Genomic DNA, 22,660 nt, shown 5'->3' with positions numbered 1-22,660 from the left:
TGGTCCAGTTGGGCCCGTAGCCCCGGACTTTGGTTGAAACCACTGACAAGCTGCTACTAAGCAGAGAAACAAAAATGAGGGTGGAGTAAAGCCTGGGTTAGGGGAAACGGCCATGCTCTCTGGGCCTGTTCCTTCCTCTGTGGAATCAGACTCAGGACCCCTAGGTTCACCTCCTACCTGGCTGGCGGGTGCTAGTTGAAGCATCTGCCTTTGCTTCCGTTTTTGCAGGTGCACCAGACTTAGACCAATCTGTGTTGGGGAGGGGGTGGGAGGTAAGAGAGAGACACACTTGAGAGAGCTCACAGCCTGGACAGGAAGGACTCTAATGTGAGAGGCCTCAAGACCTCAGCAGAGGGGAGTCGCATGACGGGGTGGGGTAGTGAGAGTGTCAAATTATCAGGGGCTCCTAGAGATGCTTTAGCATCCCTTTAGGTCTTAAATCTCTTATTTTATTTTTTATTTTTATATACTTTTTGGTTCTTTCCCCTAAAATGTATTTTATGGTTCCATGGGCAAAACACTGAACTAGCCTCTAAGGGAAATATGATTAAAACAAAATAAAGTTGAAGTTGCTCAGTTGCCGAGGAGCTCATAACCCAGTTATGGAGCAGACACTTCCGGAACGTCAGGACGGTGGCGCCATTGGCAGCATAAAGGCTGGTAGGTTCTGCCTGGGGTGCGAAGTTGCGGTGCGGGCTGCTTCAGCAGGGAAGGGTTAGTAGGACTCAGGAAGGGGGAGGAAGGGCCCCCAGGCCAGGGTAGGCGTAGCGGCTGTCCCTTCACCTCAGGCACTTCCGTCTACCAGTTCCCTGGTCCCGGAGCTCCAGGTCTTCTTGCAGATGTCGTGTTCTGGTGAGAAGGCAGGAGGCCGAGTGGACAGAGGGTGAGGAAAGCCAGCAGGAAAAGGCTGTGAGGTGCAAAAACTAGGGTTTGCTGATGGATATCCAGGACAGATATTGACTGCTCGGCCTTTGCCCTCTGGTAGTTTCTAAACCAAGTGGCCAATGAGGCTAATGGAAGAGCGAAATGACTGCAGCCTTTGGGTGGCAGGTGCCTGGGGCCCTGCTACTGTCCTGTAGGGGCTGTTGTGGGACTGTTCCCGTCCATGGCCTCTCTGCCCCTTTTCCTCATCTGGAGGGATGGTCCTATAATCCCGCGGCCCCAGAGGTATTCAGGGTCCTAGACACAGAGAAGCACAGAACTGGACGGGAACTTCTGGCCCATTCTGCCCAGGGCTTGCACTTATAGAAGCCAGACCCTCTATCTAAGGCTCCCTGAATATTCAATGCCCTTGCGTCAAAGAAGCCATGCAAATTGCCAGTCTAAGGTCTACACTTGGCTGGGCAGGACCAAAGCTGAGGAGGTGGGTCTGGGAGGTGTGTAGAGGAGCCTGAAGCCTTGGCGATATGTGTAGGGTACAGAAAGGTGACACAGCTGTACCAATTCAAAGAGAGAATGACTGGCCAGAAGCCTCCTCCAATCTGCTTCTCCCCAGACACACTCTGCCTCTACCCCTTCCCCAGGGAAGAACGTTTCACTTCTGCTCAGGAGGACCTAAGTGCATCCAGGGCTGAGGGAACCTTGAGGGTCCACCTGGGCACTTGTGCCTCCTATCTGTAGGGGCCAGACCTGCCCTGTTTCCTAACTTGTCTCACCAGTCAGACAACTGTAAAAATAAAACATGTTTATTGCTGCAAAACCTTATTAATACAGGTCCATAATCTCTTACCCGAAACCCTTAGGGCCAGATGTATTTCAGAATTTAGAATTCTTTGGGCTTTAGAAAGCTACCCAGGTATGGATGCTGAATATTACATAATACTACCAGAGGGGTCTGGGGTGACGCCCCATAATCCCCCAGATCAATATTTCTGTGGAAAATTGTGAAAAGGCGCACTAGAAGAATAAATGAGCATGAATAACACTTTTTTTTTGGGCCACACCGCACGACATATGGGATCTTAGTTTCCCGACCAGGGATCCAACCCACGCCCCCTGCAGTGGAAGCACAGAACCTGACTTCACTTTAAGATTTTTTGTTTTGTTTGTTTTTCCTCCCACCTCTCTCCCAGGTCAGTTTTTTTTTTTTTAGTTTTAGTTTAATATTTATTTATTTATTTTTGGCTGCGTTGGGTCTTAGTTACGGCACACGGGATCTTTCCTCGTGGCACACAGGCTTCTCTCTAGTTGTGGTGGGCAGGTTCCAGAGCGAGCAGACTCAGTAGTTGTGGTGCAAGGCTCTCTAATTGTGGCACACGGTCTCAGTAGTTGTGGCTCATGGGCTTAGTTGCCCCGCGGCATGTGGGATCTTCGTTCCCCGACCGGGAATTGAGCCTATGTCCCCTGCATTGGAAGGCAGATCCTTAACCACTGGACCACCAGGAAAGTCCCCCAGGTCAAGTTATGATGACAAAGTTAGGAAGAAACTTCTGGCTTTTGGCGTTTTTTTTGGATTTCAGAATTGCAGATAAGGGATTGCAGACCTATACTTGCTTGCCTATTTACAGAACAGCACAGTTGTCATTGAGACTTTTGGTGCAGTGGCCAGACTACCTGGCCTCACATCCCAGCTCTGGCATGAACCAGCTGCGGGACCCTGGGCCTCAGTTTCCTCACCTGCAGCACAGGAGTATTAATTCTCCCGCACAGGTGTGCTTTGAGGATTAAACAGCTTAGTATACAGTACAGTGCTCAGAACCCTGCTTAGTATGTGGTTTGCTCAGCATATATGGAACATGACAACATCACTGAGAAAGACAGACATTTAAGACACGTCTTCAGGACAATCTGATAATTACAAGCTCACTGCTGAGGTCCTGCAGGCCACCAGGGCAGGCTGAATCTTTTTCTAGTATTACAGTCGTTCACATCCTCAGGCTTGGAGCCTCCCAGGGCTGCAGACACGGAGGTTTCAAAAGTCCCCACGGGAGGCTCTGTCACACCTTGGGGTCAGCTGAAGGGGAGGCAGAGGGTGCCCTGGGAGGGGTCTGGCCTTGTGTCCTTTGTGAGCACTCCCTCTCTCTGCCAGGGCTCTGGAGTCCCAGCCCCTTAGCACATCAAATGGCCGTGAGACTGGATTCTTGTTCACAGAGGAGACGTGGGGTTTCTGCTCCACTGCAGATGCAAAGGTGAGGCTGGGCCTTCTCCAGACATATCCTTCACAAGCATTTCCACAGGACACAGCGAAAAGGGGTCTTTCCCTTATTGTAACAGTAACACGTGCTTATTGCAAAAATTCAAATCATTCAAAAGGACAGGAAATAATGGAAAATATGGCCTGTGTTGTTTCTCATCCTCCAACTGCCTGGGACCAACGAACAGGCCCCCAGGCACCTGTCTCTCTGAGCTTCTCCTCATATACACAAGGACACCCACACACCACATACACACTCACCCTCACATACACCCTATATCCTCTCACCCTCACACATACACACCCACACACCCTCACATACACATGTTCCCACCCTTGCCGCCTCCCCTACACCCTCACAGCCCCAACACTCGAATCTTCCCAAAAGCGGATCAGACATACATAAAAGAACACGCTTATAAATGAGGCAGGCATTCAGCCATTTCTTGCTGACGCTAGCAGGTGCATGAAGGATGCTGCCCCTGTAACTCTTTGACTATTGTTCTGGTTCTTCCCTGACTGCCCAGACCCTTGGTTTTCACGTTCGGGAAGTGGGAATGAGAATAACGTAGCCAAACTCTCACAGGGTGCCTGAGAAGCTCAAGTGGGATTTACACTTAACATGAAACCATTCTGCAAACTGTCACGTGTAAAACAATCTGAGGAATTACTACTGCCCTTCTCCCCGTCCCCGGAACAGGAAATAATTAGACTTTTAAAAGGACTTCAGGAAGATGGCAAAGCCATCCTAGTGGCACAGACCACTTGTAACAAGACTGTTAGGGGTGAGGACGCCTCAGTTTCGGGGTGGGGTGGGCCCTTCACAGTCAGATTTCATACCAGCCAGCCAGTGCCGGGGGCCTTCAGGTCCCCAAACACCCCACAAAACACCTCCTTGATCTGTGACGGTGACCTTCAGTCAGCAGATGAGTGGAGTAGCCCCTGCTCTTGCTGGGCTTTGGGAATTATGGGGGTCCTCTCCACCTGCAGGGAGAAAGGAGGGAGGTGACCCCGGCTCCGGGATGGTGGGATGGGGCAGGAGGCTGAGGCCAGGGAAAGCACCCACCCCATGCCCCGCCCCCATCCTGAGTTCCAAGGCATCCCCGCCATGCTTGAGAACACCTGGGGCTTCCTCTCCCCAACCGGTCCACCCCACAGTCACCTGAGGCTTGCTCGTAAGATTCCTTATTTCTGGCTGTGGGGAAAGAGAACACAAGAGAGGAGGTGGGTGGTGTGTCCCCACCTTCTCCCTCCCGCTCCCGCTCTGGGCCCTTCCCAAAGTCAGGCCCAGTGGTGTCCCCTGACTGTGGGATCTGCAGGGTCCTCGGGGTGGTGTGCAGCTGTGGGGTGGGGACGTTTGGGCTTTTCCACAGGTGGGGGACAGGGGGCAGGACCTCAGCAGTAGTTGCTGCTCCCCAGGAGGGAACAGTTCTAGCTGCAGGGATGGGAGCACAGCATTCTTCCCCATAAGGCTGGACCAGCCAGAGGGCCTCCCACTCCTTTGTTTCTTCCCCACCTACCTTGAATGCACTTGGTCAAGGTCACACCACCAACAACCACCAGCAAGACCAGGATGAGGGAGATAACCACAGCAGTAAGTCCAGGATGAGAGGACTCTAAGAAAAGACAGAGAAGAGGGGCCCCCCCACCCCCAGTCCATGGGACTGTCTCCAGGTGCCCTGGGCCCTCCCCAGCCCCTCCTCACCCGCTCCGGGCCAAGCCCCAGCTCCTCACCCCAGGACACAGTGAGCGTGTGGTTCAGGCTGGAGTGCTGCACGCGGCAGGTGTACTGGGCCTTCTTCCCCGCCGGCACCCACACAGCCGCCCACGTCTGATAGGTGCCGTCCCCACTGGGGCGTGTCTCCGCACACTCGGAGTCCAGTTCCTTCTCCCCCAGCCACCAGCTCAGCAAGATGTTGTGTGGATAGAAGCCCAGGGCCCAGCACCTCAGGATGGTGCCGCCATCCTTGGCCGAGTGCTCTGTTATCCGCACTGTGGGTGGCTCTGCAGGGAGAGGGGGAGCGAGGAAGGCTGCTGAGCGAGGAAGGCTGCTGATGGGCTGCTGCGCTCTGCCCATCCCTCATGCTTAATCCCGGGCTCCTCCCGCATCCTCCAGGGTGGAGGACAAGGAAATAGGGACAGGGTCTCTCTCCGGGGAAGGCACCCAATTACTGCTGCAAGCAGGGACAACCCACTGCCCACCATTCCAGAAGGGCACTGTCCCGGGAACTTCCATGAGGGGGATATGACCTCCTGCCCCCAACCTCCAAGGAGGGTCCTGGGTGGGGCTGTTGGGCCCTAGACTGACCCTCCCCCTTCTCCCTACAGAGACTCTAGGGTTTTCTCAGAGGCTTGACATACTTCCCCCTGTGACTTCCTGCATACAGGAGGTGCCTAATAAGACTTTGTTAAATGAGGGCAAGAAGGTTACTTCTCTGACCCTATAATGAGAATGGTTATGACTGTGGGCTCCGGAGCTGGACATCCTGGCCATGAAGCCCAGTCTGACTATGGTCCACAGCCCTCTGCCAGCGCTCAGGGCCTTCCTTCATCATTCCTTCCACTCAGAGTTCAAGTTCCAAATGACGTAATTCAGGGGTGATAGTTCATTTTCTGTATCCACTTCCCTGGTCCACGGGATGCCCAAGCATTTGGTCAAACATCTTTCTGGGTGTGTGATGGTGTTTCTGGGTGGTATTAACATTTGAATCAGTGGACTCAGTAAAGCAGATTGCCTTCTGCAGTGTGCGTGAGCCCATTCACTGAGCTGAAGATCTGAACGGGACAAGGAGGCTGAGTAATAGGGAGCTCCTCTAGCCTTACTACTGAGCTGGAACACGGGTCTCTCCTGCCTTGAGACTCAAAAAATGAAACACTGGGCTTCCCTGGTGGCACAGTGGTTGAGAGTCCGCCTGCCGATGCAGGGGACACGGGTCCGTGCCCCGGTCCGGGAAGATCCCACATGCCGCGGAGCGGCTGGGCCCGTGAGCCATGGCCGCTGAGCCTGCGCGTCTGGAGCCTGAGCTCCGCAACGGGAGAGGCCACAACAGTGAGAGGCCCGCGTACCGCAAAAAAAAAAAAAAAAAAGAAACACTGACTCTTCTTGGGTCTCGAACTTTCCAGCATTCGGACTGGAACTACACATTGGTTCTCCCGGTTCTCAGGCCTTTGGTCTCAGACTGGAACTGCAACATCAGCTCTTCCTGGGTCTCCAGCTTCCTGACCGCAGATCTTGGAACTTCTCTACCTCCATAGTCATGTGACCCAACTCCTTAGAACACATCTCTTTTTTCCTCTCTCTATGCATCCTGTGGGTTCTGTTTCTGTGGAGAATCCTGACTAATCTACCAGGTGAAGGACAGAAGACAACACCTGGTGCTGAATGAGAGTTCCACACTACTTACTTAATGCACACCAATATGTTTGCTTTGGGGAGGCAGCAGGTATTATTGCCACCCTCATGATACTGATGAGGAAACTGAGGCACAGAGAGGGCAAGTAACTTGCCCAAGGTCACACAGCCAGCAAATCCTGGAGCTGAGCTGTGTATCTAGAGGCTAGGCTCCAGTGCCTGAGCCCTGAACCACCACGCTCTGCTCTCATAATCACATCTTCTGCTCCTGATGTTACCTGTCCTGGCCTCCCTTTGAGGAATATCCTCCCCATTACCTCAACTGATTCACATCCCACTGCTCAATCACCAGACATCACGGTGTGCTGGGTGCTCTGATCAGCCCCACCCCCAGCAGCTTCCCTGACCACCACAGCCGCGAGGCTTTCACCCTCGGCACCCCAAAGCACCCACCTTCCCTAGTGTCCATCCCAGCCCTTGTGTCTCCAGCCCTGCTGACTGGGTTCAGGAGAAGTTTGCGATGCACCTGGAGTCTGGGGAGCATGTTTAGCATGAGGGGTATGAGGGAGGAGAGGGGCAGAGGGCTTCAGTTTCCCCGGCAGTCCCCAGTGGTCCAGGGAGTGGTGAGGGATGCAGACCCTGGGGCCTGGGGTCTGTTTCCCAAGGAGCAGAGCCAAAGGATGTTAAACCCCAAAAGGATTTTATGAGCACCTAGTTTAACCCACTCGCTCTGTGGATGAACAAAATGAGGCCCAGAAAAAGGGGGTTTATTCTCCAAGACCACACTGGGACAGGGGAGGCTCCACAACTCCCCACTCCACCTCACTTGAAGGCCTGTGGTCTGGGCTTTCTTCCTCCTCTGCAGGAAAAAGCTGTTGGCTAGCTGGCCATCTTTCTGGGTCCCAGTGGGCTTGTCTGAGCCAGGGGGACACTGCCTGCTTCCTCACCCCCCCACCCAAAGGCTTCTCTGTCAAATGGGATGGCTCTCGAGAATGGGAGCATGCGGCCATTCTGCATTGCCACAGGGTGGGCCTTACCTCTCCGGCTGAATCTCTGGCCTCCCAGCTCCAGGTATCTGTGCAGAGAGGCAAGGCAGGGGCCTTCCAGGTAGGCCTTGTCGTACTCTGCGTAGCAGCGCTCTGTCTCCCACCGGTGCTTGGTCCGCATGGCCACGGGTTCAGCTGACACCCAGCTCAGGGTTTCCAGGTCCAGCGACAGGTGGTCCTGCCCATCGTAGCCAAACTGCCAGAAGCCCCTGTAGCGGCCGTCTTCCTGGATCTCACAGCCGAACATGCGCTGAGTACTGTGCATCCCTGTGTGTGCAGGTAAGAAGACTTTGGTTAGTGGTGGCCGGGGGTGTCAAGTCCCTGAGAGGCACGGAGAAGCCCACCACCCAGAGGGGACTCCAAAGGGTGGAGGGACAGGGTGTCAGCATTTAAAGAACAAAAACAAAAACGGGGGCTTCCCTGTGGCGCAGTGGTTAAAAATCCGTCTGCCAATGCAGGGGACACGGGTTCTAGCCCTGGTCTGGGAAGATCCCACATGCCATGGAGCAACTAAGCCCGAGCACAACTATTGCGCCTGCACTCCAGAGCCCATGCGCCACAACTACTGAAGCCCGTGCGCCTAGAGCCCGTGCTCTGCAACAAGAGGAGCCACCGCAGTGAGAAGCCACGCACCGCAGCGAAGAGTAGCCCCCGCTCGCCACAACTAGAGAAAGCCCACGTGCAGAACCGAAGACCCAATGCAGCCAAAAATAAATAAATAAAATAAATAAGTTTATTAAAAAAAATCTCCCAAGTAATTTTGATAAGCAGCCTGGGCTGAGAAACCTGCTGGGCCTCTCATGTGGGATGAACACTCAAGTTCATATTTAGGCACATCCTTATTTCATATCCCACACTACTTATGGGTGTATAATGTCCTCAGTGCTAAGACTACGTCATGCCATGCTTATCCCGGGGGCCCTGGGCTGGTGCACAGCCCTTCCCAGGCTCAGTCCTTTATATCTACTCTTTCTCTTTTTTTTGCGATACGCGGGCCTCTCACTGCTGTGGCCTCTCCCGTTGCGGAGCACAGGCTCCGGACGCGCAGGCTCAGCGGCCATGGCTCACGGGCCCAGCCGCTCCGCGGCATATGGGATCTTCCCGGACCGGGGCACGAACCCGTTTTCCCTGCATCGGCAGGCGGACTCTCAACCACTGCGCCACCAGGGAAGCCCTATATCTACTCTTTCTGAGGCCTCTGGGGACCCGAGGCTTTTAGTTTGGTCATTTGGGTGTGTCTGGCCACAGAGCAGGAGGGTATTGTGTGAACGAGCTGTGCTCCATAAGCACTTTCTTGAGAATTAGCAGCAGCCTTGGTGGTAGCTGTAAGCTTGCTGCTGCTGAGATGGGGAAGCTGAGATGGCATCTTGAGGACCTGGGTGGGAAGGCGTGATTTGAGGGTGGTGCGTGAGGCAGGGAAAAGCCTCTCCCAGTCTGCTGAGGTCCAGAACCCTGGGTAGCCAAGGGGAGAGGGGGAGCTATCGTGGGCCCTCTGCTCCTGTGGAGGCCTGCTGCACTGGCCTGTGGGCTGGCTGCTGAAGCCCTGATTCTGAGGCCCTGAGGCCCCTGCTTGGCTGTGGGGGAAGGAGACTGAGAAGAGCCAAATATCAGAAGCTTGTCCCACACCCTATGACGGGCATGGCTGCCTCGAGGGTCAGTGTGCAGAGCGTGAAGCATGGGGAGTCCGCCCAAGGCACCGCTGCTGTGGTTGTGGTAGCCCATCACCGTCCACATCTCCACCTGCTGCACCTCCGCCCATTTCTCCTGCTTCCTGGTCTCCGTCTCCCAGTACTGGGCATCCATCGGCGTCATCCACGGGGCCTGGGGCTCAGCCTTGCCCACACGACTGTCAAACCGGATGAAGGGCTGGTCGTCCACGTAGCCTACAGCCAGAAACTTAGGGAGGCTTGGGCCTGGCTCTGATAGGGTCAGGTAGTAGTAGTGGAGCGAGTGTGTCCCTGTGGAAACACAGGCTGGTCTCAGGCTCACATGGACTGCCTGGGTCTGCACTGGGTGGGGGTCGGGGGAGGGTGGTCAGTGTGCTGGGTAGGGTTGGCAGTGGAAACGTATCCAGAGAATTCGTTATCAGCAAGAACTGGGAATTTCAGTGGAAAAAATAAGGGCATCCAAAGAGTTTAAATATAGACAGAATCAGTCAAACACTGAGAACAAAGTTCATGCATTAAGGCTTATGGATTTTCTTCCCAGAAAGTTTCTCAGCTCTTCACTCAGGGCCTACTTACTCATACTTTATACTCATCTCTAATAAGTATGATTTTCTGGTTTCCCATTTCAAATTAAAAATATTTCTTTTTAAGAGTTGGTTGTTTGGAAGCTTAATTTATGTGGAATTATTCATTGCCCAGACATACCTGGGAAAGGTTGGCCATCATTCTTAGCTTGAATCACTGCCGCCAAGCTGGTGGCATCTTGACTCCATTCCCCACTCCCTCCTGCTCCCACAGCAGACGTTACTAGTCAATCTCTTTTCTCTTTGAGTCCAAATGCTGCCCCTCTACTATGTCTCCAAAAGCGCCAACTCATCAGTTAAACTTGGTGCTGGAGATGAAATCTACTTAGCAGCCAGTCCTGACTCAAGCTATTAAAACAAATGCTGTATCTTAAGAAACGCAGGCCACATTTCTCAGAGATATCCCTGGCTTACTCTCTTACCTAATTTTTAAAAAGCTTCTTGCTCAGAAGTTTTTATCCCTCAACACTCCTGTCTCTGTTATTTTTCTCCATAGCACTACACTTCCTAGAGAATATGCACTTTGTTTGTCTTGTTAATGGTCCGTCTCTCCTCTGCCACGTCAGCTCCCTAAGGGCAGCGATTCCTGTATGGATTGCTCTGTTTCCCCAGCACCTAGATTAGCTTCTGGCACACAGTAGGTGCTCAATGGTTGAACATTCAAGTGAGAAAGGAGAAGTCAAACACATCTCCCCACTCACAGCTCTTTTTTTTACTGCCTTCTTGTTATTTCAGGCTACACCAAACTCCGCCCAGGCCCTCTGCACCTGCTGCACTCCCCTCTCTGTTTTCTCTCAGCCAGTTTCCTCATTCCTCAGGTTGTAGTAAGGTGTCCCCTCCTCCAGGAAGTCCTCCTGATTTCAGCCTGATGTCCCTCAGAGGGGTCTCAATAGTGTCCTGTGCTCCCTGTGAAACTGTGGACTCCATGAGGGTGGGCAATACATCTGACTCTGTCATCGCTGTTTCCCCAGGGCCTAGCAGCACAGCTGGCACACAGTGAGCACTTACTTCTGGCCTTTGTTGAACTGGACAAAAAATAAGAACATGAATGGCAGTGACAATAATCACAGCTGCCATTTTTGGAATGACCACTGTGTGCACTGGTTTAACGGCTCCTCACTCACTATCTCAGTTGATCTTTACAATAAACCTAAGAGGTCAGTGTGGTTGGCCCCATTTTTCAGATAAAGGAACCGAGGTCCAGGGGAGGCCACGTATAGCACTCAAAGGCATGCACTAGAAAGAGGGCAGCCCATATTCTCTCCCCAGGGTTCGCTGCCTTTTTCTAAGCTGAGGAAAGAGGTGTTCTCTTCTCACGGCTGGAGAAACCTCCTCATGGGAGGCAAGAGGGGTCCACGTTAAGAGTGTTTGAGTGAAGGGTTAACATCGGGTCTGGGCTGGTGTGGGCCTCCTGGGAAATGCCTGGAGTCTCTCTCACGGTGCTGTTTGCTTGCACACCATTGAGTTAAGATCAGTGTGGTGTGCTCCTGTGCTGGCAGCTGTGAACAGGCACAAAGGCGTTGGGGAGAACAGAGGCTACGGTTTCTCTGTGTCAAGGTGACCCACCCACTCCTTGGCTCTGATCTGCAGCAGCTCTACCTGCCCTGGAAGTGAGGGAGGGCAAAGATCCTGTGTCTTTGGGTAGCTGCTGGCCTCCTGGGTGGTGAGGAAGCCATGCCAGCTGGGCTTCCTGTCCTGCCTCTGTCTCCACAGCTCAGGAAGCATAGTGTGATAGGCTGAATAATGGCCCCCCCAAGATATCCCTGGAACCTTTGAATGTTACCTTATATGGTACCAGGAGTTTTGCAGATGAAATTAAGGATCTTGAGATGGAGAGATTATCCTGGATTGTCTAGGCGGGCCCTAATGTGTCCTTAGAAGAGGGAGGCGGAGGGAGAGTCCATGACGTCAGAGGAGAAGGTGATGTGAAGATGGAGAAGAGAAAGATGCAGGAAGGCACCACGTGCCAAGAAATGCAGCTCTAGAAGCTGGAAGAGGCAAGGAAACAGATTCTCCGTTACAGCCTCTTTAGGGAGCCGGCCCTGCCAACACCTTGATTTCAGCCCAGTGAAACCCATTTTGGACTTCTGACCTCCAGAACTGAAATAGAAGACATGTGTAGCTTGTAGCCCCCAAGCTGTGGTCACCTGTTACAGCAGCTACAGGAAACAGATAGTATTCGACTGAAGCCCATTAGGTCCTGAGGGTTTGGTGGCCAGTGAGTCCCGGGGCCGGGGGAGGGTAGTGGAGGGCGGAGGGAGAGAGAGAGGGAGGAGAATGCACCATCTGGGAGCAAGGACATCCTCTGACAGCTGTGCCAAAGACTGAGGGACACAGAAGTAGAGGCCCAGGAACCCTGGTGCTCCCATCACCTAAGCAAAGAGGCCGTGAAGGGACGGATGTGCTCTTCCCCAGGTGCAGAAAATGCAGGAAAGAGCAAGCGATCCTGAGGTCAGGCCTGGTGGGAAAGGGAGCAACACACACCTGGTCGTTCTGTTAGGGCAGGTGCACGACCTTGCTTACTATGTAATGTTACTATTTATTAATGTTAGCTGCTTTAGTGGCCAGTTATTTTTGGTTAAAATGAAGGGAAGTCGATCAATATATATATATATTTTTTAAAATTTACGAAACACTTTTAAAGCACTTAGGGGCTGGCCCTGTCCTGAGCACTTTATAAGATGTTGGCCAGGTCACCCTCATAACAACTTTATCAGGAGGGTACTATTGTACCTATCTATGACATATGGGGAAACTGAGCCACAGGGAGGCAAAGCCACCTGCAAAGCTCACACCAGTAGTGAAAGGCAGGAACAGACTGCGCACCCAGATTCTCAAGGCGATCCTTGGCTTGAACCCACCCTTTAGTGAACCCACTTCTGGGTGACACTGAGTGGCTGGGGACACATGAGAAGGCCCCTCCCCATGGCATCTCTCCACTCTCTGCCCTCCCAAGACACCATCCTGGCTCCAATTTAAGACGGCTCAGCTCTGCTCATCCTGGCAGCCTAGATCATATGGCCCAGCAGGGCCCACCCTGCCACCCCACTCAGCAAGTACTTTCTGAGCACCTACCGTTTGGCTATCTCCGAGGCCCTGGGGATGTTGGGATAACCCAAAGAGCCCCAAGTGCCTGCTGTCAGGAAGCTTACATGAATGTAGGGTAAGCAAGATAAAGGAGTAAAATGTATGGTAGGCTGGATAGTGATAAGTGCTGAGGGAAAAAAATAAAGCAGAGATATACAAAATATCAGGGGAGGAGTTAAAAATTTTAGATAGAATGGGCAGGGAAGGCCTTCCCAGAAAGGAAACTATTAAAGAACTCAAGGAACCAGCATGTAAAGATCTGGGAGACAGAATTCCAGGTCTGCAGAGGGGAAAGTCAGTGCAAAGGTCCTGAGGCAGGAGCATGCTTGGGGTGTTCTGAGGCTGCTGCAAGAATGCAGGGGAAAAATAAAATGGTGGTGTGATTCAGTGTAGTGGGTGTAGGGGTGAAAGAAGGGGCTGAATTCTGAATCCTTCCCAGGCTTGTCCAGATGGTGTCTGGAATGGCTTGGATATAGCCCTCTGGCCTAGCCCTCCCTGCCACGAGGGCTCTGGTTCCCGGCATCTGCTCTGCCCTGGACTGCTTCACCATGGCCTACGTCCTGGCATCTGGTACCCATCCTGAGAGTCAAGGACTTGCTTTTAGGGCAAGTTCATGATTGTGACCCCCTCAGCTGACTTCCAGATACCGCCTCCCATGTATCCAGGGAGGCGCCTGCCATCTCTTCCTCTCTGAAAATCCCACTGCTCTCTGCTCTGCCTGCCAGATGGTCTTGAGAGCCCAGCCGGCTCTCTGCAGGGGCTCACACCCTGCCTATTCCCATCTTTTCCCCAGGAGGGCCGTCTCAGCTGGGACTAGACTCCCACTTGCTAACTGGGCCCAGGAGGGATCATCATGCCTTGGGCTGCAGCCCAGAGTGTGGCAAAAGAAGCCGAAGGAGGCCATCTCCTGGCTTTGGAGGCGATACCACCTGCCAGGCTGGGGGTCAGTGCCACGCACTGTGGGACCATGGCAGGAGGAAGTGGGGGACACACAGCAGGCATCCAGGGGGATCTGCTCCTGCTGTGACATGGCCTAAGGAAGTGGCTACATGCCCATCATTGCTTCAGGGCCTGTTTGTATCATCAGCTTCCCACCCCCGACCCCATCCACTGCCACTTCCTGGTCACTGGGCCATGTGGCCAGCCCCCAACAAGGAGCAGTCCTGCACCCGCTTTGGCCCAGCCTTTTACCTTCTCCTCTGACTGTGGTGGAGGAGGGTGGAGGCCAGCCCCTTTCCCACTCTGCCCAGGAGACTTTTGTGCATCTGCCTCACTTCCCCCACAATCCACGTAGCACTGCCAGTTCCTAGCTGCGTGGCCATGAGGAAGTTATTTCACAGCTCCAAGCCTTGGTGTCCTCATCTGTAAGTGGGTGCAATTAACTGACCTGCTCCAGAGTGCTAGAGCATTTGGTGAGATAATGAAAATAAGGAAGAAGTACAGGCATGGAGACCTCATCTTCTTAGTCTTAGAGCTTTCCTATTCTGAAGGGAGAGGTAGCCGTGGGAAGGAGAGAGCTGGAGTCGGGGGTGGGGAAAGATGACTGAGTGAGGGGCCAGCTCACTGGAGGTCAGGTCTCATCCCCTGGGACACCCTCCAAAGGCTCTGGCCTCTGTGTCCTCTACCCTGGCAGAGCTCCCCCGCCCCAAGACAGTATACTAGATTCCAAGACTGTGCACACGGCCTCCTGCAGACTGGGGGCTCCTGGCCTCCACCATCCTACCCCTTGTTCAGCAGATAGGCACGATCTTACCTGTAGGCCATCGCTTCTTTTCCAACTTCAGGTGTGCCAGTTCTGCCATCACCACCTCTGCCCTGGCCGCCGGGCTATCGGCCACCAAGGGCAGCCCCCAGGGACTCTCTGCAAGGGAGAAACGGAAAAGGGAAGTATGAATCTCAAGGTATAAACATCCTACGCATCCTTGTGTTTGCTGGGAGAGACAGTATGGAATGATGATGAGAGGCACGTTGAAAGGGAAGAGGGATGTGGGGCCTTTGCCACAGGAGTGGCTGGAAGCTCCCCCCAGCACCCAGGCACAAAGCCAGCAGGGCTGAGGTCTGGGCCTTGGTGCCAGGCATGGTTCCTGAGCTTTACAAGTATTGATTCGTGGTGTTTTCCCTGCATTCCTGTGAGGCAGGTCTTGATTGTTCCCACTTAGAGAGGAGGGAAACCAGGACTGGGCTTTGCTAGAGGTTCTCCATCCGGCTGCCCAACGCTGCTTTGACTATCCTGCCATTGATATGGATTTAGTGGATTTGGGGGTAAGGGAGGGCTGCACACTGGCGGGCGTTGAAAACTCCCAGGTGATTCTCATGTGCTGCCCAGGTCCTCCTGGCTCTGCCCTGCCCACCTGCTCAGCTGTGCCAGCCCTGACCTCTCTCCGCTTGCAATATTACTCATTTGACAAACATCTATTGAGCACCTACTACAAGCCAGGCACTGAGCCAGGTGGGGGTGTGTGTGGGGACAGAGAGACAGACATAGCACCCAGGGAGCTCAGGTCTGGCAGGGAAGGGGACAATCGAGCAATTACACAAGCAGATCCAGTAAGGCCAGTGGGGGCTGACAAGTGTCGGGGAGCAGAAGTACCAGGTGCCGGGGGCATCCTGGGGCAGGAGGGTGCCGAGGTCAGGGGTCTTGTAGGCTGAAACCTGGAGGAGACCTCACCAGTGTGAGTTACCTGGCAGTAGGGTGCGTGAGGAGGGAAGGAAATTTGGGGCTCGTGTGAGTCTAGTGTAGTTTCAGAACTTGCTGCATCAGCCTCGCCTGGGGAAATGCAAATTCTTGGGCCCCAGCCCTACTGAGTCAGAAGCTCTGGGGGTGGGTCCTAGCTTTCTGTAGTTCAGCAAGCCCTCTGGGTGATTCTAAGGTTTGAGAACTGCTCTAGGCAAAAGCACTGGCACCTGGGAATGCCTGGAATGAAAAAGAGTGTGGTGTGTTCAGGAAAACCAAGGTCAAGGGACGACTACAAATGCAAGAGATGAGTCTGGGGAGAAAAAAAAGGGCTAGATTGCCTCTTCGTGCCTCAGTTTCTCCTTGAGGCCAAATTGGGTCAGGTCCTATGGGCTGGAGTTCAAGGGCAAGGTCTGGGCCACAGAAAGGGTGTGGCTGTGGACAGCAGGGAGGGGACCCTGAATCCCTGGCTTGGATGAACCTGAGATGGAGTGCAGGAAGGGGGAGGCAGAGTAACAAGGGCACGCAGAGTCACATGAGGAGGAGGGTGGAAAAGGGAAGAGGGAGACCAGAAGCAGTCTCAGTGGTCATGGCCCTTGAAGTTCTATAGGACTGGCCTCTGCAGTCCCTCCCCTAGCCTGCCCTTGATGCTGCTCCTGTCTCAGTGCCCCCTGGTTGCCCAGGCCAGATACCCAAGAGTACGGCCCTTACCCTGCTCTCACCCCCACTCCCCAGGCCCTAATTCCAGCTTTGCTGTAGTAACCAGCTTTGTAATCATTTATCTCTACTTAATCTGTCTCTCACAGCTTTGATCCCAAGGGCCACGGATTAGTTCTGCCATCTCCTCTCACCGGGCCAGGACTCCCTGCCTCAGCTTCTGCCTGAGGCAGCATGGGCTCCAGAGCCAGCCTGGAACCCAAATTCTAACGAGCCGTGAGACTCTGGGAGACCCTGGGTAGCCAGTTAACCTCTCTGAGCCTCAGGGTCCCTATCTTTACCATGGGGATAATAATTGAATCCTTGTCATAGGATTCAATTCTAAGCTGCTATGAGGCTTAGAACTCCCTGCTGCATGACTCATGACATCTGCCCCTTGAAATCCACTTCTTCATTCCCCACCTCCTGCAGGGAAAGCCTGGCACCCAGGAGTGTTTGAGGGGCCTTGCTGGAGATGCCTAGCTACCTCCCTGCCATGTGCCATCTCTTTCCTACAGTTTGGCACGCACCAGGGTCACCCTCCATTCCTTCCCTCCTCCTTGGCTTGGGGACCTGTCCCCCTGGGCCAGCCTTGACCATTCCCCTCACAAGGCTACAGGGTCTATGCACACACACCCATGACCATCCCTGCCACGCAGAACTGGAATCGCCTATGCGCCCCTGTATCACCCCTGGGGGGAGCTGTAAGAAGGATCCTCAGGGGCTGTGTGAACCTGAGAACCAGGGCTGGTTACAGTCTTGGCCCAGAGACACAGTGTAACCAGTCCTGGTTTTCAGGTTCACAGCCCCACTCCCCTGGGGTCCCTGTTCCAGGGACACTGGCCAAACTCGTCCCCATCTCTGGCTCCATTCTCTCCCCTGATCTCCTGCCCAGACATCCAGGGTGATTCTCCTTCAAGTGTTTCCCATGGGGAGCTGAGGGCTGAATCCTCCTGGAGATGCATCCTATTGCGTTCAGGAGCCTCAACTTGGAGGGAAAAAATAACCTCTTTATTTTCACTAACCTCTAGCTGAAGTTTGGCCTTTCTCCCATGCTAAATGGAGGCAACAGAGCTCAGCAGGATTTGCAGAACCTGTGCTTTGGTCTCTGATAGAAGCCACAGATGTTTTCGAATCACGTGACCGTTGTTGCAGACACCTGGAAATATGCTTTACCCTCACTACTTCCAAATTCTGGGAATTGTTGCTATCTAATGCATCCTTTAATGTGCTAACTTAGAAGCACATATATTACATATCACAAACTTATATTTCTATTTAAATTTTTTAGTAGCTTTATAAAAACATAACTGGGTTCCTTTGGAATCCTATGTATTTCATTTTTTGTGTTAAAAACATTCTGAGACAGGGTCCAAACACAAAAAATCTAAGAACTCCGACTCTGGGTCCCAGTGCTGCCACCTAGCGCCCACTCTGGGCCCTATTTTAAATCTGTAAATTGTAAATTTTGTGTGTTCTAAGAGCCGAAATGGCTTCTTGGACGTGAAGCCCTTGGAACAGAGCCTGGAATAAAGGACATCAGCTATTATTACTGCCATGATGGTGGACACTTCCCGCCTGTGCTAATAAACTTTCGGGCATCTGTGCGGTCAGGGTGGGCGGTGCTCGGTGGGAGCCGTCGGGAATCCCGGGGGAGGTCCGGCCCTGCAGTTCTGCGCGCAGAACGGAAATGGCTAAAGGATGGAAATTCCCCGCTAGGTCAGAAAAATCCTTGTTGCTCCGCATCACCCGCCACCTCAACAAGGGGTTGCGCGGGCAACCCGAGGGAACCTCGCCAAGGAGCCAGGGAGACCTATAGCGAAGGGCAGGTGCCTCGCCGAGCTAGCAGGCGGAGGCTGTGCAGGCAGCGCTCAGGTTCCTGCCTCCACGGAGCTTCCCCAGGGCCTTCCTGGAGGACCCAGCCCTGGGAACTGAGCGTGAGCGGCGTCCTCCAGAGAGGCCAAGGGACCCCCAGGAAGCTGTGGCGTCGGCTGGGTCCCCCGGGGTCCCCACTCTCCTGACCGCTCAGTCCGATCAGGGGTCTGAAATGGGAGGCGGCAAAACAGGGGCCCTGCCTAGACCGGGGCTCAGCGACCCCTGCGATCTTGGATCAGCTCTCCGATTCACCATCCGGCCCCCTCCCCCAAACCCAGAATAGCTTCCGCGTTCTTGGTGGATCTCTCCCTAGCACCGCCACAGGCGCGAGGCTGGGGGACGATTGGGGGTCCGCCCCGGCTCCCACACCTCTCCGCCCGGTTACCTGCTGCGCCCTCCCGCACCAGTCCCGACAGCAGCAGCAGCAGCAGCAGCGGTGGTGGCAGCGGCGACCGCCGGTCCCGCGCACTCCCGGGACTCTGCGGCCGCCTGATCGGCAGCCTCACGCGCTGCCCCAGGGTGCCGGTCCCGGTGGAGTCCGTCTTCAGCTGTGGGGCAGGGGCCTCGTGCCAACGCCGGCCGCCGTCCGACCGTAGGATGCGTCCCTCGCCGGGGTCCAGGCGGGAGAGCGCTCAGTGGCCCCAGGGCCGCGGCAGCTGCGACCCCACCCTGGCTCAGGTTCAGGCTCCGGCCGGGCTCTGGCTGCGGCTCCACCGCACGCACCCTGGGGCCCAACCGCAGGTCCTTGATGGCGCCCTCTGGTGGGCTCGGGAAAAGAAAACATGAAAAAAACCCAATTGTTTGCGGTAATTGTGAAATACAGCACATATGCTTATTTCCTGCCTCACGAAACGAGACCACGAGACCAGGCAGTGAAGCTCAAGTTACAGCCATTTGGAAAGTCGGGCGGTGTCTGAGACAACTGTCATGTGATACGAAAACACCTGTGGTTTCTGTTGGGACCGAGGCAACGGTCCTGCTAACACCACTGAGCTTTGCTACCTCTACTCATCAGGGGATGAATGGCTAAATTTCAGCTAGAAGTTAGTGAAAATAAAGGTTATTTTCCCCATCTGGGTTCACAGACCCCCTGAATTCTGACCAGGGATTCCCATGTTCAGGATAATAGTTTTCAGCTGGGCCTTTTCTGATATTTGAAAATTCATAGGAAGAGCTTTGGTGATCCTGATTGGGGCGAGTGAGGGGAGCAATTTACACAACAGAGGGAAAGGCCAGAAGTACAGCTTTGCGCTGTCTCGGGGCCACCACACACGTGGTGTCCTGCCAGGCCAACAGGAGAGGAGAAGCCGGATTGTAACGATCTGAGTCTAGAGCACAACGTTTGTTGCGTTTTAATATTGTCAAAAGAACACAAGGAGGGGAAAGAATAGAGGAAGTTGGGCATCAGAAAAATCTAGTTAATCGAGGGACGTCCCTGGTGGCACAGTGGTGAAGAATTTGCCTGCCAATGCAGGGAACACGGGTTCGAGCCCTGGTCCAGGAAGATCCCACATGCCGCGGAGTAACTAAGCCCGTGCGCCACAACTATTGAGCCTGTGAGCCACAACTACTGAGCCCATGTGTCACAACTACTGAAGCCTGGGCACCTAGAGCCCGTGCTCTGCAACAAGACAACGCAATAAGCCCATGCACTGCAATGAAGAGTAGCCCCCGCTTGCCACAACTAGAGAAAGCCCGCACACAGCAACGAAGACCCAATGCAGCCAAAAATAAATAAATAAAAATAAATAAATTTATGAGAAAAAAATTCTCACCCTTCACAACCTTTGGGTAAGTTTCATCTACCAATAAGGTCTTCACTGCTCTGGCCTGAGAGCTTTGAGGGGAGGACGGAGGAAGGAAGATGGTAAACAGGCCTCCTTCTGTGGGGGAGTGCTGGCTACCATCACCTGAGAGCAGGAAGGAACCACAAAGTTCACTGAGCTGGAGCCCTGGCCCTCTCTCACACTTCCCCCACCTTCCAAGTTCTGCTTAGCTCACCTTCAGAGAAAGACAAGGCAAGAGAAGAAATACTAAAAGTTGTCCAGGTCCACAGTCAGGAGGGACACTGGGGCGTGTGTGGTGTGGAAGGAGAGAGGAGTTGAAGTGGATGAGGGCTCCTGGCCAGTGAGGATGTGAAGCTAAAGTGACCATGGTCCTGGCAACCTTATCCTGAGAATCCTGCCTTATGGCAGCAAACCCATGAAGAGGGTGTTAATGGAGGGGAAGAGAGAGCTACAGGGGGGATGTGGGGTGCTGGAGCTTCCTGCCAGAGAGTCTTTCCATCCACACCTTGGACCAGGAGGAGCCACACGGGGTACTCAGCTTTGATCAAAGGTACCCAGCCTTTGATCCCTTCCAGGATGAGAGGGTGCATTCCCTGTCCCTGTCCCCGCCCCGGTTTCTGGGGGCAAACCCCGAGCAGCGAATACTTGCACCCCAGGACTTCTGCTCTGGGAACCCAGAGCACCTGGGTTTTCACACTCACCAGCACCGTCCCCTTAGAGCCCCAGATTTCTGTGAGTTGAGGACCCCCTTTACACCTGCTTGAAATGCCTCACCCGGGTAGCCTCTACTGCTGGTAAAATGACTCTTCTATACATCTGATCTTTGAAGTTCTGGAAATTCACTAACCACAGAGGTAAACTGTAATCTACCGAGAGTTTAGCAAAGAGTTTTGCTTAGAAGATGTTAAAAAAAGACAAGGAAATGAAGGAAGGCTGATTAACTGAGATGACACACATTTGAGAGTGCAGGTGCACAGCAGGTGTTCCATCATGTTTGGAGCTGTTTTTTGTTTTGTTTTGTTTGTTTATTTTTAATTGGGGTATAGTTGCTTTACAATGTTGTGTTAGCTTCTGTTGTACAACAAAGTGAATCAGCTATATGTATACATATATCCCCTCCCTGTTGGACCTCCCTCCCACCCCCCCTTACAAGTCCCAGGACAAGACCTGAGTTAAGGCTGCTCTATGCCACCTGCCTCCAGCAACAGGATGGGAAATGGAGGAGGGTCTGGGACTCACATCGGAGGAGGCAGGTTGAGAGAGGCAGCATGGAGCCCAGCTGGGTTAGCAAAATGCACCACGTTTCTGTTCTTCCAGTCAAGGAGGCATTTTGTAAACAGAAACATCTAGTCCATAAGTGAGACAAGGGGGTGTGTTTGCACCTCCGGGGCAGGTCCTGGCAGCACCTCTCAGCTTGCTCTCCAATCCATTGAGTTCTGGTCACCCAGAGCCACAGCCTCATTTTGAAAGGAGACACAAGAGAAAGACAGTTCCTCACAGCTTCTCTTGTACACTGACACTGGCACTCAGGTAAACTCAGGTGAGTGCCTGTACACTCGAGGGGGAGGAAGATGCCCCCAGAGAGCCCCTGTGTCCTGCTACATCCATTGACGATAATGACGTCACTTTACCTGTGAACGGTGTTTCGCACCTTACTGAACACTTTCGAAATTTCATGTGGTCCTTGTACCAGTGTGGAGGTGCATGCAATTTACCCCCGTTTTCCAAGTGAAGAGATAAAGATGTAGACAGGTGCTGCTAGATGTGGAATCAAGACTCATGTGTCATGTGCACTTGCTCAACGTCAATTTCAAAATTAATTAATTTTCAGCCCTCTCTGTAGGAGGACAGCCTCTGTCCAGGAGATGGTAAAGCCCCAGGGTGGGCACTGGGATGTTCTTAGCCTAGTAGCCCCAGAAGACAGGCACGGGGTAGTGCTTCCGCCTTTGCTGAATGAGGTGTTGATACTGTGGATGCAAAGTCTCTAATCACGGGAGAAGCAGTAGGCAGCACAGCTTGGCCATCAGCTCCACTGGGCACCGCTTAAACACTGATGGTCCCAAACCCTGCTGTTATACCTGGTGGGACCGTGGACACGGTGAGCTGCTGGGACGAGAGGCTGGAGGGACAGGTACCTGTCTGACCCACGGGCTTGCTCTGGTCCTTTGGGAACCTCTTCAGGAGGTAGACACACTCATGCCCCAGACCAGACTTCCTTTGCTTTTCAATGGCCACGCTGCCTCCCAGTTGCACTTGGTGTTGAGGGTGACATGATGGCAGCCATCAGTCTCCAAGTGATGTAGTCCTCCACATCAGAGCAAACTGACAAAACCCTTGGACGCTGCCATCAGCCGGGACCTTGAATCTGGCCATGAGCTGGAGAATGTGAACCCTGGAAGGCCCCAGCCTCATCAAGGGTGCTCTGGGGTGGGAGGTGGGGGGGCAGGTGAGAACCCAGGGGTCACGCAGGCTGCCTCACACACTGGTTTTCTGCTCAAAGCCTGAGGACCCTTTCAGGTACCAACAAACTTATTTACAACTCAGTAATAGAGGCATGATGTAGAAAACAAACCTATGGTTACCAGGGGATAAGGGGTGGGGGAGGGATAAATTGGGAGATTGGGACTGACATATATACACTACTGTATATAAAATAGATAACTAATAAAACCCTGCTGTGTAGCACAGGGAATTCCACTCAATACTCTGTAATGGCCTATATGGGAAAAGAATCTGGAAAAAATAAAAAAGAGTGGATA

At 53.4% G+C, this 22,660-nt stretch overlaps 1 protein-coding gene across 1 annotated transcript; it reads right to left on the bottom strand.

Annotated features, from left to right (window-relative positions):
- Positions 1-1,667: 1,667 nt before the first annotated feature.
- On the bottom strand, positions 1,668-14,671 carry LOC309820182 (H-2 class I histocompatibility antigen, Q10 alpha chain-like; the record flags this gene model as incomplete). The annotated part of the gene is made up of 7 exons (XM_082650779.1): positions 1,668-4,117; positions 4,296-4,328; positions 4,654-4,749; positions 4,868-5,137; positions 7,523-7,798; positions 9,229-9,489; positions 14,623-14,671. The coding sequence occupies 7 exons, from the start codon at positions 14,669-14,671 to the stop codon at positions 4,053-4,055; spliced, it is 1,050 nt and encodes a 349-aa protein (XP_082506905.1). The 3' UTR covers positions 1,668-4,052.
- Positions 14,672-22,660: the final 7,989 nt, after the last annotated feature.

The sequence above is a fragment of the Grampus griseus genome (genome assembly GCF_964374135.1).
Source record: "Grampus griseus genome assembly, chromosome: 3".
NCBI lineage: Eukaryota > Metazoa > Chordata > Mammalia > Artiodactyla > Delphinidae > Grampus > Grampus griseus.
Note: the sequence above shows the minus strand (reverse complement) of the source record. Positions and strands in the feature narration are given on the sequence as shown.